General features: G+C 35.5%; 1 protein-coding gene and 1 long non-coding RNA gene across 2 annotated transcripts in view; both read right to left on the reverse strand.

Annotated features, from left to right (window-relative positions):
- The window catches only part of LOC137644530 (Kruppel-like factor 3), a 1,936-nt gene extending 231 nt beyond the window's left edge, over positions 1-1,705 (reverse strand). The window contains exons 1-2 of the mRNA XM_068377498.1: positions 1,509-1,705; positions 1-896 (exon numbers count right to left, since the gene is read on the reverse strand). The exon at positions 1-896 is cut by the window's left edge and continues 231 nt beyond it. Of these exons, the coding sequence (XP_068233599.1) occupies positions 1-896; positions 1,509-1,589 (977 nt within the window). The 5' untranslated portion in view covers positions 1,590-1,705. The remainder of the gene's footprint in view (positions 897-1,508) is intronic.
- Positions 1-13,883, reverse strand: part of LOC137644539 (uncharacterized) — a 474,459-nt gene that overhangs the window by 171,710 nt on the left and 288,866 nt on the right. The window lies entirely within an intron of this gene.

Below are 13,883 nucleotides of genomic sequence, written 5' to 3' on the forward strand. Positions count from 1 at the left end.
GTCCTCAGGTGGGCCTTCAGGTGGGAGGACTTCGTGTAGGTCTTCGTGCATCCTGGGTGGGGGCAATTATGGATGATGACTTTTCTACGGGCACGGCGGCGTCTAGGACGAGGTGGTTGCTGATGGACGCTTTGAGGTGGAGCTGTGGGTGGGCAGAGTATGGGCGCTGCGACTACACTAGGGGCGTGCGGTGACGATGGAGGCGTCAGAATAACCCCTGACCCTCCCCAATACTGATACATACTTCCAAAACTAGCTGTGGGTGTAACTGTGTGAGTGGTGGTGTAGGTGGGATGAACAGGTGTCTGGGATGTGTTGTGAGATATCGGAGCTGCGGGATGAGAGATGGTATTAGTTGTTGTATAAGGCGTTGACATCGCAGCGGGATGTGGATTCGAAGTATAAAACTGTCCGTAGACAGGATAAGGACCACAGGGAGTGCCTCCTGCAGGGGCGTTAGAAACAGGAGCTTGAGATTCTACGACACAGCCACCATACTGCTGTTGAGGTTGTAGTTGCTGATAATGATGCTGTTCTTGGTGGGGCTGGTGTTGGCGATACAATGGCTGTTGTTGCTGCTGCTGTTGCTGTTGTTGCTGGGGAACAACATGCTCGTAGTCTCGCTTGGTGGTGGAAGGAAAGGCTGTCGCCATCGAGGGTAAACCCCCAACAACCTTTTGGTGGGGAGGGCAGCTGACAGCAATTTCCTTAGGCAATTCGCACTCAGGCACTGGAGGAGTTGGCGGATATGTAATGGGGGAAATACATGGGTCACTGGCCTGGGGTAACTGCAGCTGTTGTTGTTGTTCATCCTGCGATGCAGGTTGTTCCTCTGACGTGATTAAGTCAGTGACATTTAAATCTTCGTTTAGCATTGAAGCAATGTCCAACCAGACCTGGAAATCGAGAAGGAAAGAGATCAGACTTGTCTTCGGCCTGAAATAATGCTTCGATTAATTCTATCGCTCCTAGGATACCCAATATCAGTTACGTGTCATTAGCCCACTATTTTGTGTGTCGATGGTACTAAAGCCCTTGAAGAGGGCTGCAACCAATAATTCTAATGTTTATAACGTTATTTATAAACCACTATTCACAGATGGTAATTTCAGCAATACCATGAAAGTAATATTTATAGTAGAATGTGTCTACTGCTAGCGAATATTATATATTAATTTCCCTTTACAAATCCAATTATAGCTGTGCAGGAAATATCTCTCAAACTGTTTTACATAAATTGGCCTATATTCAAGACATAAGCTCAGCATGCATGTTTTTATATATATATATATATATATATATATATATATATATATATATATATATATATATATATATATATATATAAATCAGTTTTCTTCAACCCTAAACTTATTTTACATGTTTAAATAAGTACCAATGTACTCCTGATCAAAGTGAGTTTACATAAAAGAAAAACATATATTCACTAAGAGAACAAAATTAAATAGAACTTTAATGCGAACAAAAATAAATCAATAAATACTTACATCGTTCAAATCTGAGAAACTGGAAGAAAGAGGCGTTGTTAATTGCCCATACGACACAAGCCGCTCCGTGGCTAATTCCATTTTGCGAGAGAATAACCGCCACACTTCTTTTCCACGAACACTGAAGACAAGACAGGTAAGTGTGTTGTAGGTCGTGGCTCGGATATGACTGAACACACCTGACTGTTTCCGTTCGCATGGATCCTCCGGTGCTCACGGGGTTAAAAATGTTGCCATACGTCACCAGATCAGGGAGTCTGACTTTCCAAAACTAATATCTTACTATGACACTAAATTGTATCATTACGTTGGTTTTGGAAAATAGCTTAAGAAAACAGTTATTATGCTTTCATTTTAAAAATGCTCAGTTTTGCCCATTTAAATTGGAAAATTTCACCTAAGTAAAATCTCATCTCCGACCGTCGCTGAGCATGACATCACCGGTCACCAATCGGGGCAGCGTAGGATTTTTGTAGCCAATCATAATGCTTCAGGGGCGGAGCTCCAATCAGAGAGATGGCCCGAGGCGAGAGAAATGAGAGAAGAGCCTTGCGACTTCCTTTTAAGGAAAGAAATGTCATTTAAAAATGCTTTAGTGACCACCACTAAATCTTAAAAGGTAAACGCTTCATCTTAAACGGTAGTGGAATTTATATCCCTTTTTTCTCTCCAGCTCGTCATCATTTTAAAGACCTTTCTGGTTCATTTAGTTTAGCTGTCAAAATTATGGTCAATGTCTATCTTTAAAATGCAAAATAAAAATTTACCAACATTCGGGTATATAACCTGAGTATTAATCTTGTCTCATTTAACAAGTTACAACGCATTTTGTAAAAGCTTTAACAATTATAAGAAACCAAAATTAAAGCAATGTGAAACTTCCAAATAAAAAAGCCACTTACATTGATCCACATTAGTGCCTGAGAAAATACATGAAAAGCTTTCATGGACAAGTGAAATTGCAGCATTGCTTTTCCTATATTCAATTATTGCTTTTTATAGCAATGACAATTTCGGACAAAAAATGAAGATTTAGTTCTAGAGAATTTGAAAATTTTACATGAAACTTCATTAATTCTCTCTCTCTCTCTCTCTCTCTCTCTCTCTCTCTCTCTCTCTCTCTCTCTCTCTCTCTCTCTCTCTCTCTCAAAATTTCAAATGAAATTATCTTGATAGATTTGATAATCAATTGATGCTTAAATGAAAATAATTGGTCGCATCGAATACCTATTCAACTAAATTAATTAATTAGCATCAACTGTCCTGGCTTTCATCACTTTCCATTTTCAATTGTTGTTGGTACATAAGGTACACCTAAATTTAGACTGTTTGTGGTTTTTTTTCTTTCTTTGTCACAAACAGAAAATTCATCACTTGGATAACGATTTTCCTGTGCATTACCTTGTATCTATTTTACTCTTGAAAATTCTATTTAGCTACCAAACCTAATAATAATAATAATAATAATAATAATAATAATAATAATAATAATAATAATGAAGACATCATTTATCTGGATAAAAAAGGGTCTACCTGCCTCACATGTGAACGACACTGGAAAAGGAAAAGAGTGAAGGTTCAGCAAACTCAAAAGATCACGAGGGATTTTATTAACGGCAAAATGACTCTTCCACGAAGTTATTGCTCCGATATCATTCGATCACGCTATCTAACTGTATGTATATCACGTGGGTGAATCTCTCTCTCTCTCTCTCTCTCTCTCTCTCTCTCTCTCTCTCTCTCTCTCTCTCTCTCTCTCCCTCTCTCAACTAACATCAGACATGCATCGAAGGTGTAGCTTATCGATGTATCTACCTACATAAAATTAATCGTTTTTAGTTTCCTACCAAAGGAATTTCCGTAGTTCAGCAAAAAGCTAACATATGAAAATATCTGTCCTGACCAGTCCACACCTCTCTCTCATAGCCGAGATACCGGGATGATACATAGAATCACACCCATTAAAAGACGAATATTGAAAGACAAGTAAGCAAAATCTAGTCATAATCCTATTATACCAAACTGACCTATAAAGCCTTCTGATATGTCAGTAAGTCCTTAGAAGTGCAGATGCATGCCCAACGGCTTTATCTTGAGCTCAGCAAACAATAAATTGTACCCATTCATAAAGGAGTGAACTTCTAGATTTTAGCTGGCTGGGATCGAACGCATTCCAGTTTCATAGCCTGAGTCACAGAACTCAAGTCACAGGCCCTACCAAATATATATGAAAATAAATTTAACCACCACTGATTTATTGAAATTTCTCTGGCCTCGTGTATATGCAGCAACTGTGGATTATACCAATGGTTCCCTAACTGGGGTCCTCGACCCCGGGGTGTCCCCGAGAAGGTCCTAGCGGGTCCGGGACACAAAAGATTTTTTTTTTCAACACGTAAACATAATGGAGTCATTCCCTTCATAAAAAAAAGGTCTGAAATGTCGTCAACCCACACTACATGCTCCACCGTGAGGCACTTGTTGCAAAATGCATTGATGATAAATTGTGTCAGGCTTTGCAGATTGCTGTGAAAACAGTGAATTATGTAAAAGCACACCCTCTGAAAGACAAACTTTTTGAGGACCTCTGTCCTGAAATAGGTGCTGAGTTTCATGGCTTGCTGCTCCAATCTAAAGTGCGATGTTTACCACGTGGAGCAGTTTTGATTTGCGTATTTGCATTGCGGAGAGAGTGTTAGCTGATTTTCTCTCCACAGAAATCAGATCTTTGTATCTATTTCGAGAATGAGTCATGGATACTAAAGCTAGCATATCTATCAGATATATTACAGCATCTAATACTCAAGCTAGCATATCTATCAGATATATTACAGCATCTAATACTCAAGCTAGCATATCTATCAGATATATTACAGCATCTAATACTCAAGCTAGCATATCTATCAGATATATTACAGCCTCTAAATGTACTAAATAAGGATAAAAACATTCCTTTAAAAATTGTCTCGAGTACTCGTGCCTTGCTGTTGTGAAGATTAATCTTTCCTGTGTTAATTTGACAAGTTATTTTATTGCCTATCTAGTATCTACCCTCGGTTAAGGCCACAGTCTGATTCAAACCTAAAAATGAAACTAAAAGCAGACTTGTCTTCCAGAAGGAATCCTTATTCCCAACGGCAGTTCGATAGTATAATGCTTCAGGGTATTTGGTAAAGGTTTCAAGGTCTATAAACACGTCATCACTAGATTTTTTTTTCTTTTTTTTTTTTTTACTCCGGTCAATGACCTATTCTTTGGACACACCGTGAGCAAACACCAGTTGCCATGAGACTAACTTAAGCAAAATAATAAATGATAATTTTTGAAATGTTGGTTGCGTGTTGCAATTTTCAGGCAAAATATTGATACTTATCAAATATACCTATTTTACATGATAATTGATTTTTTCTCATGGAAATAAATTTCATATTTGTGTGTACTGGATATATTAATATATACAGATATAGGAGTATAGAATTGAATGACTTTGATTCCTCGTGCCAATCTATAAAAGTATCTCAGGAGTCGTCTTCAGGCTACTCGGTGGTTGATGAAAATATGTTATTCACACTTCTTATTTCTATTAAAACCAATCAATTATCGCTAAAAAAAGTCACCACCATAGCCTTTATATTGAAATGTAATTCCATCACGCAACCAATGTAGTCCTGATGAAGTCTGACGAAGTAATTCGAAACACGTGTCGACACCAAATTACAAATGGTGAAATGTAAATGCAGTTTTCCAGTTAGTTATCCTGAAATCTAACTTGAGCTCAATTTTTCCGGAAAGATGCTGTCTTCGATTTTTGGACGCCCCTAAGTTATTGTCGATACAATTATACAAACATACATATACATATACACATTATATAATATATATATATATATATATATATATATATATATATATATATATATATATATATATATATACACTGCACCGTGGTGAAGGTGACGAACATGAATGTGCTGCATATTTATGTGCAGATTTATTTCTTAAAGGAATACAGATCAGGATAGGTCACATACGCCACATAATACGAATTGTTATAAGCTATAACAGAATTGAAATTATCGAGGAGACCTAATATAAAGAAATTCATGGCTGATATTTTACTTTCATCATGTCATGAAAATTCTGGTTCTCCTTATAGTCTTCCATACAATTAATTCAGTTTTTATTCTCAACCTTACTTCTGTTCGATTTATTCAAAGGGCTCTCAAACATCATGAAAAGTTTAATTATTTTTCTTTTACTGAGAAGTCTATTTCGCATCGCTCTTGACAATTCTTCATCCTCCTCGAATTATCTGAAGAAGGACCTCCCGCAATGAAGACGAGGAGTCACCTGAAGAAGTGTTGTTGGAAGGAATTACTCAGGGAGCCTTGTTGACAAAACCCGCTGACGACTAAGATCTTACACAAACAAACTGATCGGCAGTTTATCCCAAAAGTTTTCGTCTCTCTCTCTCTCTCTCTCTCTCTCTCTCTCTCTCTCTCTCTCTCTCTCTCTCTCTCTCTCTCTCTATATATATATATATATATATATATATGGTAATAAGGTCTTTCGAATTATCCCATGAAAATTCTCGTTCGCATAAAAAAAACCACTATTCCCTTAAACTTTCCAGATGACACAACAAAATGTCCACTTACTTTTAACAGAAAATCCACTGCGAATAAAACAAAACATTCTTATGATATGAGCATATAAGGGGAGAGGTTGGATAAAAATCATAAAATGGATTTACGTTGAATACATTATGTATGCACATATTTACAAACAGGTAATTTTAATTGAGGAGTAAAAACAACCTAAAATGTATACAGAACCACATACGCCTGTTTTTACTTGTACAAAAATATAATAAAATACTCTGTAGAAAAAACGCTAACATACGAGAACATGAAGTATCAAATCTCCTTAATCACACATACACTCTCGCATACAACAAAAACTAAAACAGACATGCACACAAAATCTCTGACCACAGTGACTTTTATAGATCCAATAAAAGATATAAATCCTACCAACGTTTTGGGTCAAATGTCAATTTGACCATGAGGCTAATGAGAGTAAATGCGGTTAACCGGTTGTGTCTCTTGGAGGGCTGTCTATCCCAAGGCCCATAGAATGGCCTTGGTCTATCCTTTCATGCCAGGAGAGTTCTCGAGTGTATAACTGAAGACTGGTAAAAGGTGTAGCAACGGTTTTATCTTCCATTTCTGTTCCTTTTAATCTGATGTATGGGAACTTTGTTATAAATTCTAGATTAAAAAGAAACATGCTTAACTCTATATTGTTATCAGTTCAATAATCTGACCTCAAATATTTCATGATATTTCTTCGTTTTATATGTTTCTTAATTATTCCATGCTATAATTCTAGAAAGAACATCCCGTGTTACATACATAAACAGATATAAGACTGTGGAAGCACAGACCAAGCCAAGGAATCACAGAATACTACAAATGAATAAATAAAACAATTGTAGATCCTTATAACACGAATCCTCTAGACCCTTGAAGACCTTATCTACAACTATATCACTCGCCCAGATGTTCAATTCCCATGAGATTTTATAATGTACTACCGGCGACCCTGGATTAACCTTTGGCGCTCCTTTCTATGGTCTTAGAATACTCGGAGACCCAAGGGAATTAGGAGAAAGTCTTTTTCATAACGGTCGACTGTACAGGTGTCTGTTTATCCCTCTGCCCTCTTCTTTATCTGGCTCGCGCTTGGTGCAGATCTAGACAGGACCAGTGCTAGGTCGCAGGGGAGGGTGTGAGCGTCTCTCTCTCTCTCTCTCTCTCTCTCTCTCTCTCTCTCTCTCTCTCTCTCTCTCTCTCTCTCTCTCTGACTCTGTGAATTACAAAATATGGCAATGGACCTCACTTGAAGTTCTGTATTCTGTCATTTTAATGTATAATTAGAAAGCATGTCATTGCTCGAAGATGAAAGAAAAACACAAATCAGAAAATGACCTTGATAAAAGCTGCATTTTCCTTGTCAAAATATGACCAATTCACATAACGAATATAAAGGCATGAAGAATATTACAATGTTTTGTGAGAGACAGAAAGAAATAGTTGTAAAACAAAGCAAAATTCTCGAAAATTATCAGAAGAAGGTCTAAGTCCCAAGAAAAATATGAATTTCTTTATTTTGTTTTTATTTTTCGTTATTCTTCTTTCTTACTGGAAATGTTTATTCAAGATGTTTCGTACATATAAAAAGTAATTTCCATCCAGGATGTAATTAATATGAAACTCTTAAAATGGTTAAGCTAAATATGTCTCTATGAGGCCTGTTTATTTTATTTCACCCGCGGAGATATGAATTAGGCCTATGTGACAATTTTCCCAACCATAATTACTGTCTTTTGTGGTCTGTGTGTTCATCTGAGTTTAATTGTGGTAATGTGATGATTTTACGTTTCCTTTGGAGCAAAGTAAAATACATGAATAATGACGAATATATATATATATATATATATATATGTATATATATATATATATATATATATATATATATATATATATATATATATATATATATATACACCGGTATATGAATTCGGTGTGTTAAATAAAGATTACTAAATAGAAACCAGGAGAAAGCGAGACCCAAGGTATGTAAAAGAATAAGTAAATAACTTGTGGCCCAAAAATCTCTTATTTTGTTGTAATTATGTATTTTACTTCAACTCTCATAATCATAAGAAACCCCTAAATTAGGAAATACGTGTCAAGTAGCTTACAGGTTTAAAACTAATTTAGGAGTAGTCTTGCTTCTATGAGAAAATAATTAACGTGAAATCTTCAACTACATTCATCCTCGATATAGAAATTATTACATTGCTAATACAAAACTGCTTCGACTGCACTACCAACAAAACTATTATTTTAAGAGTATGACTCAGATACCTGTTCAACTGACATCGATATGACAATAATATATGTAGCGCAATATCTGATCAACTGCGTTGTTTGTTATTACAAAACCATTTTATCATGGTAGAGTCTAAGATAATCTTCCTGCTGGGACAATACTGTCTCACAAAAAGGAGCGTATTAAACCTCCTTGTCTCACAGAAAGCACATTAAGCCTAAAGGTGAATGACATTCTCGAGCAATTATCCCATATAAATGAAGTTCTCTTACTATCGTATTCATTTAAACACACACACGATACATAAATATATGAGAGAGAGAGAGAGAGAGAGAGAGAGAGAGAGAGAGAGAGAGAGAGAGAGAGAGAGAGAGAGAGAGAGAGAGAGAGTGTGTGTGTTTATTAGGGAATACCAAAATCATGTTTTCATTTATTTAAAGCGTTTCTCTAATTTTTTTCATTCTCAATATTTCATCATTCTATGTTCCACTTTCATCATATTGTCTCCTTTGACCGATTATCACAAAACTCTTCTTATTTATTAAGCAGGTTCATGGCGTATTTTATCTTTATTTAATTACATTATCAACAACCTGTCGGTACAAAAATTATTAGGTCGTTATTTTTCATTAATTCTTCGTCACTATTTAGCATTCAGTATTTGGAGCCACATAAGCAAGAAATGCTAAATAGTGACTCCAAATACTGATTTACATATCAGCTGCACATTCACATTTTCTTACTATCAAAACTTGAATTTATTCCCAACAATTGTCAGCTTTTTCATATACATTGACTTGTGCTCCACTCATTCAACATTATGCATTTATCAATTTCTAATATTCATCGTTTATTAAGGTGTTTACTGATACTATAGGAAGATAGAATTTTCCATAACAAATTTAGACTCGAGATCGGTAAATAACCTTTGTCCGTGACCTTCACAGATAACGAATACCGTTAAGAAAAACAATTTTGTTTGTTGGCTCATCTTTTGTTTCTAGGATAAAGGCAGAAATATCTCATATATGGTTATTTATTTGCCCTTTAAATATCCTATTTATTGCATATCTAATATGCATAATCCCGAGTTGATATGTATGTTCAGCGTTCGGTGTAAACTATTTGTTGTTGTTTTTGCTTTATTGCAATTAATTAGTCTTTTACCTTAACTTTCCATTTCGATTACGAAAAACATGCATAAAAAACAAAGAATAAATGCCCAAAGAAGGATTTAATAAAATCCCATAAATAAAAACGCTCTCTCACACAAATAACAAATAATCGAACGCTAATCTTTCTTCAGCTTCAAACCAAAAGTCAGCCCTATTGAAATCGCTACTTTCTGAGAAGAGATGGATATGAGTGAAACACTGAGATAAACCAACAAACCGATTCCTTAAGATCTTTCTACATGGGAACTAACAATGAGAAAGGGTCATCTCGGGGACAAGTCAGGTCAGCAGTGAACACGTGTGGAGAATCTGACGTCAATATGGCCTGCTGAAGATGGCTATGTGGGTATAGATAGATGTACGTGAAATTAAACGATCATGTGTATATTCAAGTCAGTGCGCATATCAACATCAAATACACACACACACACACACACACACACACATATATATATATATATATATATATATATATATATATATATATATATATATATATATATATATGTGTGTGTGTGTGTGTGTGTGTGTATAAGTACGCATGTTTGCACGTATGTTGATTTACACGCAAGACAGTAAATAATAAAAACTTGTTTTAAATATACTAAGCGATTGTTATATTGTAAGAAAAAAGGAATAATGCTCCAAGTAATCAAATATTTAGGAGAAAATGGTAAAATTAAAATTAACAATGGATAGTTGTACTTGAAAAAAAAAAAACGTTGATATAAAAACAACAAAACGTTAGCTATCACAGTGAGATTCCAATTGGGTTAATACAAACCCTGTTTGTTTGTTTGTTTAAGATTGCCAAGCAAAACCAAAGACACGGGCTCTTGCAAAAGGCAACCTATAGATACAAACCCTCTCGCAGCAGCAGAGGCAGTCGATAATTCGAATGGGAATCACCCCTTCGTCTAACAACCTTGTTAATCTTTTAATTGCCGTGTTGTCGTTCCTGAAAATTCAGGTGTTCCGTTTACCAGGTGGTTGTTACCCAGGTAATGACTTTAAAAGAACTGAGAGGAATGTTCTAAGTGAGAGCGAGAGAGATAGGCTATAGAGGTAGAACCAAGACCTACAGAAAAATGGTAAAGAATTCCTAACTGGATTCTTTCGAGGAAAAAGAGAAAGGCTGTGAATGCGGATGATACCAAATATATTAAGTTCTTTCATGGATTACGTTCCTCCAAGTTACTTCTGATTTGATGTTTTTTAATTAAAAAAAAGATATAAAATAAATTTTATAGGAGTTTTAATAGTTCTTTCATGCACTGTTAATTTAATCCGTAAATCCATCACCAGTTTTTAAGTTGTAAGGCGTTACTAAATTTACTTTTATTCCTCTTTAATTTGTGACAAATGTTCATCTGATGACTATGGAACCCTTGGCGACTTCATACATTTTTTGTATAACAATTAAATTAGTTGAAAAACAATGAAATTTAGTTAGTTCACCAATTTCGAGTTACAAGAGACTAAACCGAAGAATTTTTCTTAAGTTTCTTAAAACTATCTACTTTCTTTTCAATGTTGCTGTTCTTTTCACGAATCATCAGTAACTTACTACTATGAAATAATAAAATTACTAAATGTTATGTAGTTAGTGCATTACTACTATTATAGTCACTTGAGAATTGTTTCGCCTAACAATTTGTAAACACTTAAAATACTGCTCGACTTAACTTCTTCCTATATTGCTTACAAAACCCTAATGAATCATATCACAAATTTGTAAAATAATGCTTTCAAGATTTACAAGTGAATTAATACGTTGAGTATAGGACCTGAAAAGCAGCCCTTAAAGTACAGTAAGTAGAGCGATTCGTAGAGGTAGCAAATCTTCAGGTGGTGCTTGTGGGGGGTGGATCTTCAGGTGATCCAGTAAAACACTGGATCACCTGAAGATCCGCCACCCCACAAGCACCACCTGAAAATTCGCTACCTCTACAAAGCTCTCTACTTACTGTACTATAAGGGCTGCTTTTCAGGTCCTATACTTAACGTGACCAGATTTATTTTATCTGTAAAAGCAGGAAATTTCACACACACACACACACTATATATATATATATATATATATATATATATATATATATATATATATATATATATATATATATATATATATATATATATATCTCCAAGAATCAATACAAAACCTTTTAATACTTACCTTTAATATTTATGCTTTTCACTGGAATGGCAAAATTAAACAAAATATCAGTACTACTCCATTAATGGGGGCAGTTTTGTTATTGTAAAACAAACGAAAGCGGGACAAATGGGAACAAAGCGGGACAAAACTCACAAAATCAAATTAAAAGCGGGCTATTTTGATAACTGAAAAAGGGAGACAAATATTGAAAAAGCGGGACAGTCCCCCATAAAAGCAGGATGCTAGAAGCCCAGGGGCTCCAACAGGAAAAATAGCCCAGTGAGGAAAGGGAACAAGGAAAAATGAGAGAGAGAGAGAGAGAGAGAGAGAGAGAGAGAGAGAGAGAGAGAGAGAGAGAGAGACGGGGGGAGGAGAATTAATCGATAATTCAGAAATGCATTTGAACTATAATGAAATATCAATCGGATACTCTTTGTAGATTTATAACAGCATAGAGGGAACATTTAGAATAAACTGAATATAAACAGGTAATGGAAGGATATTTTCCGAATGCCATGCGTGCTATTTGCTGGAAATATATAAAAATCTCCCTACCGTTAAGGGGACCGTCCGCCATAGTTGACTATAGTGATATATTACTATAAGACCATGAAAGAAATAAAAACTCTCCATATATCATCAATTTGATACGGAATTCATAGCCTCAAATGCTACCCAGTCCCCCATCCAGTATCAAACCCATTCATTAATAATCCTTACCGTTTGACAATGGTTCAAAAAAGGTGTTGACCTGTTCCCAGCTGGTGGTGTGACCTCCTCTACCCTCCCTATACTAAAGGCTGACCCTGTAATCCTGACCCCCTACGGTTGGGGACAATACCCTCAGCAGCCAAGGTCACTTAGTCATCTCGTAGGTACAGACTGGGAAAGGGCGTATTATTGTACTGTTTACTTTAGATGACAAAAGACTCTCTCTCTCTCTCTCTCTCTCTCTCTCTCTCTCTCTCTCTCTCTCTCTCTCTCTCTCTCTCTCTCTCTAGAAATCCAAAAAGGAGTTTATTCTCTTGTATGAATTCTATGTTCTTGGTCAGTCACCCAATCTAACATGCATTACTATGAGTCCTTGAAATCTTCCTTTTTAACCTCTTAATTGCATTTCTTATATCTTGAACTGTCTCTTCCACAAGAGATTAAAGATCTACAGTAACCCCTTTCAAGTCTTTTATCCCTGTCTTACCTCTCTTCTATATTCAACATATTTTCAAAATACTCACTCAATTAACCTAGTATAGCATATTTAATTCGGAGGTCCAATTATCAACTAACTCTTTTCTGCAATTAATTCCAAGAAGGACAATTTTTTCTTTATTCTCCCTTAAGTTTATATTCCCTTTCTCTTTTCTCTTTTTCTCTGTCATTTCATTTCAAATGACCATTTACTGTATTCTTGACTGACAATCAATCCCTTCAAAATATGCACATTCTATTTTCTCATGCAACAGTATTTCAAATAAATCCCCCTTTTCCTTTTACTAAACATTTTATCCCTTCAGCCGACCACTTACAATTAATTGCTTATTTCCTCCTTTTATCCATTCCCTGCTGATCCTATTTATGAATCTTAAAAATTCACCATCTAATGCGTCCATTCTATTTTAACCCTAGCAGTCAGTTTTTTTTTTTTTTACCACATAACACTTTATGATCATCTTATTTCCAGCCGATTTATTTTCTCCATGTATGATCTTATAATCTACCCATTTCCTTTTTAAATACAATTATCTTCATTACATTTACAGCCAATATTTTCCAACTTTATTTTCTCACTCATATCTCTCTTAGCTTTTGCTTCACCCAAATAATGAAGATATATACTTTCAGCCATTGCTCGCCTTAACATTACAAAAAACACAACTTGCTCTTTTATCTAGTTTACAAGTATGGCAAAAAGGCAAAATTTTTCCTCGCCCTCTTCTCAAAACCATGTATACTTATAATCTGCCTTGGAAACCCTGTATAAAATCAAGTCTTTTGAAATTTCCCTACAAGACTCTCTAAACTCATTTAATCCATGGACATCATACCTACCTAAAGCACTATCTTCTTTCTTATTATTGATTTCAGATCCTCCATCAAAACCTTCCTTTCATGATCTACATACCCAGCCACACACTGACTCACTTG

Source organism: Palaemon carinicauda, chromosome 1, assembly GCF_036898095.1.
Source record: "Palaemon carinicauda isolate YSFRI2023 chromosome 1, ASM3689809v2, whole genome shotgun sequence".
In the NCBI taxonomy this organism is placed as follows: Eukaryota; Metazoa; Arthropoda; class Malacostraca; order Decapoda; family Palaemonidae; genus Palaemon; species Palaemon carinicauda.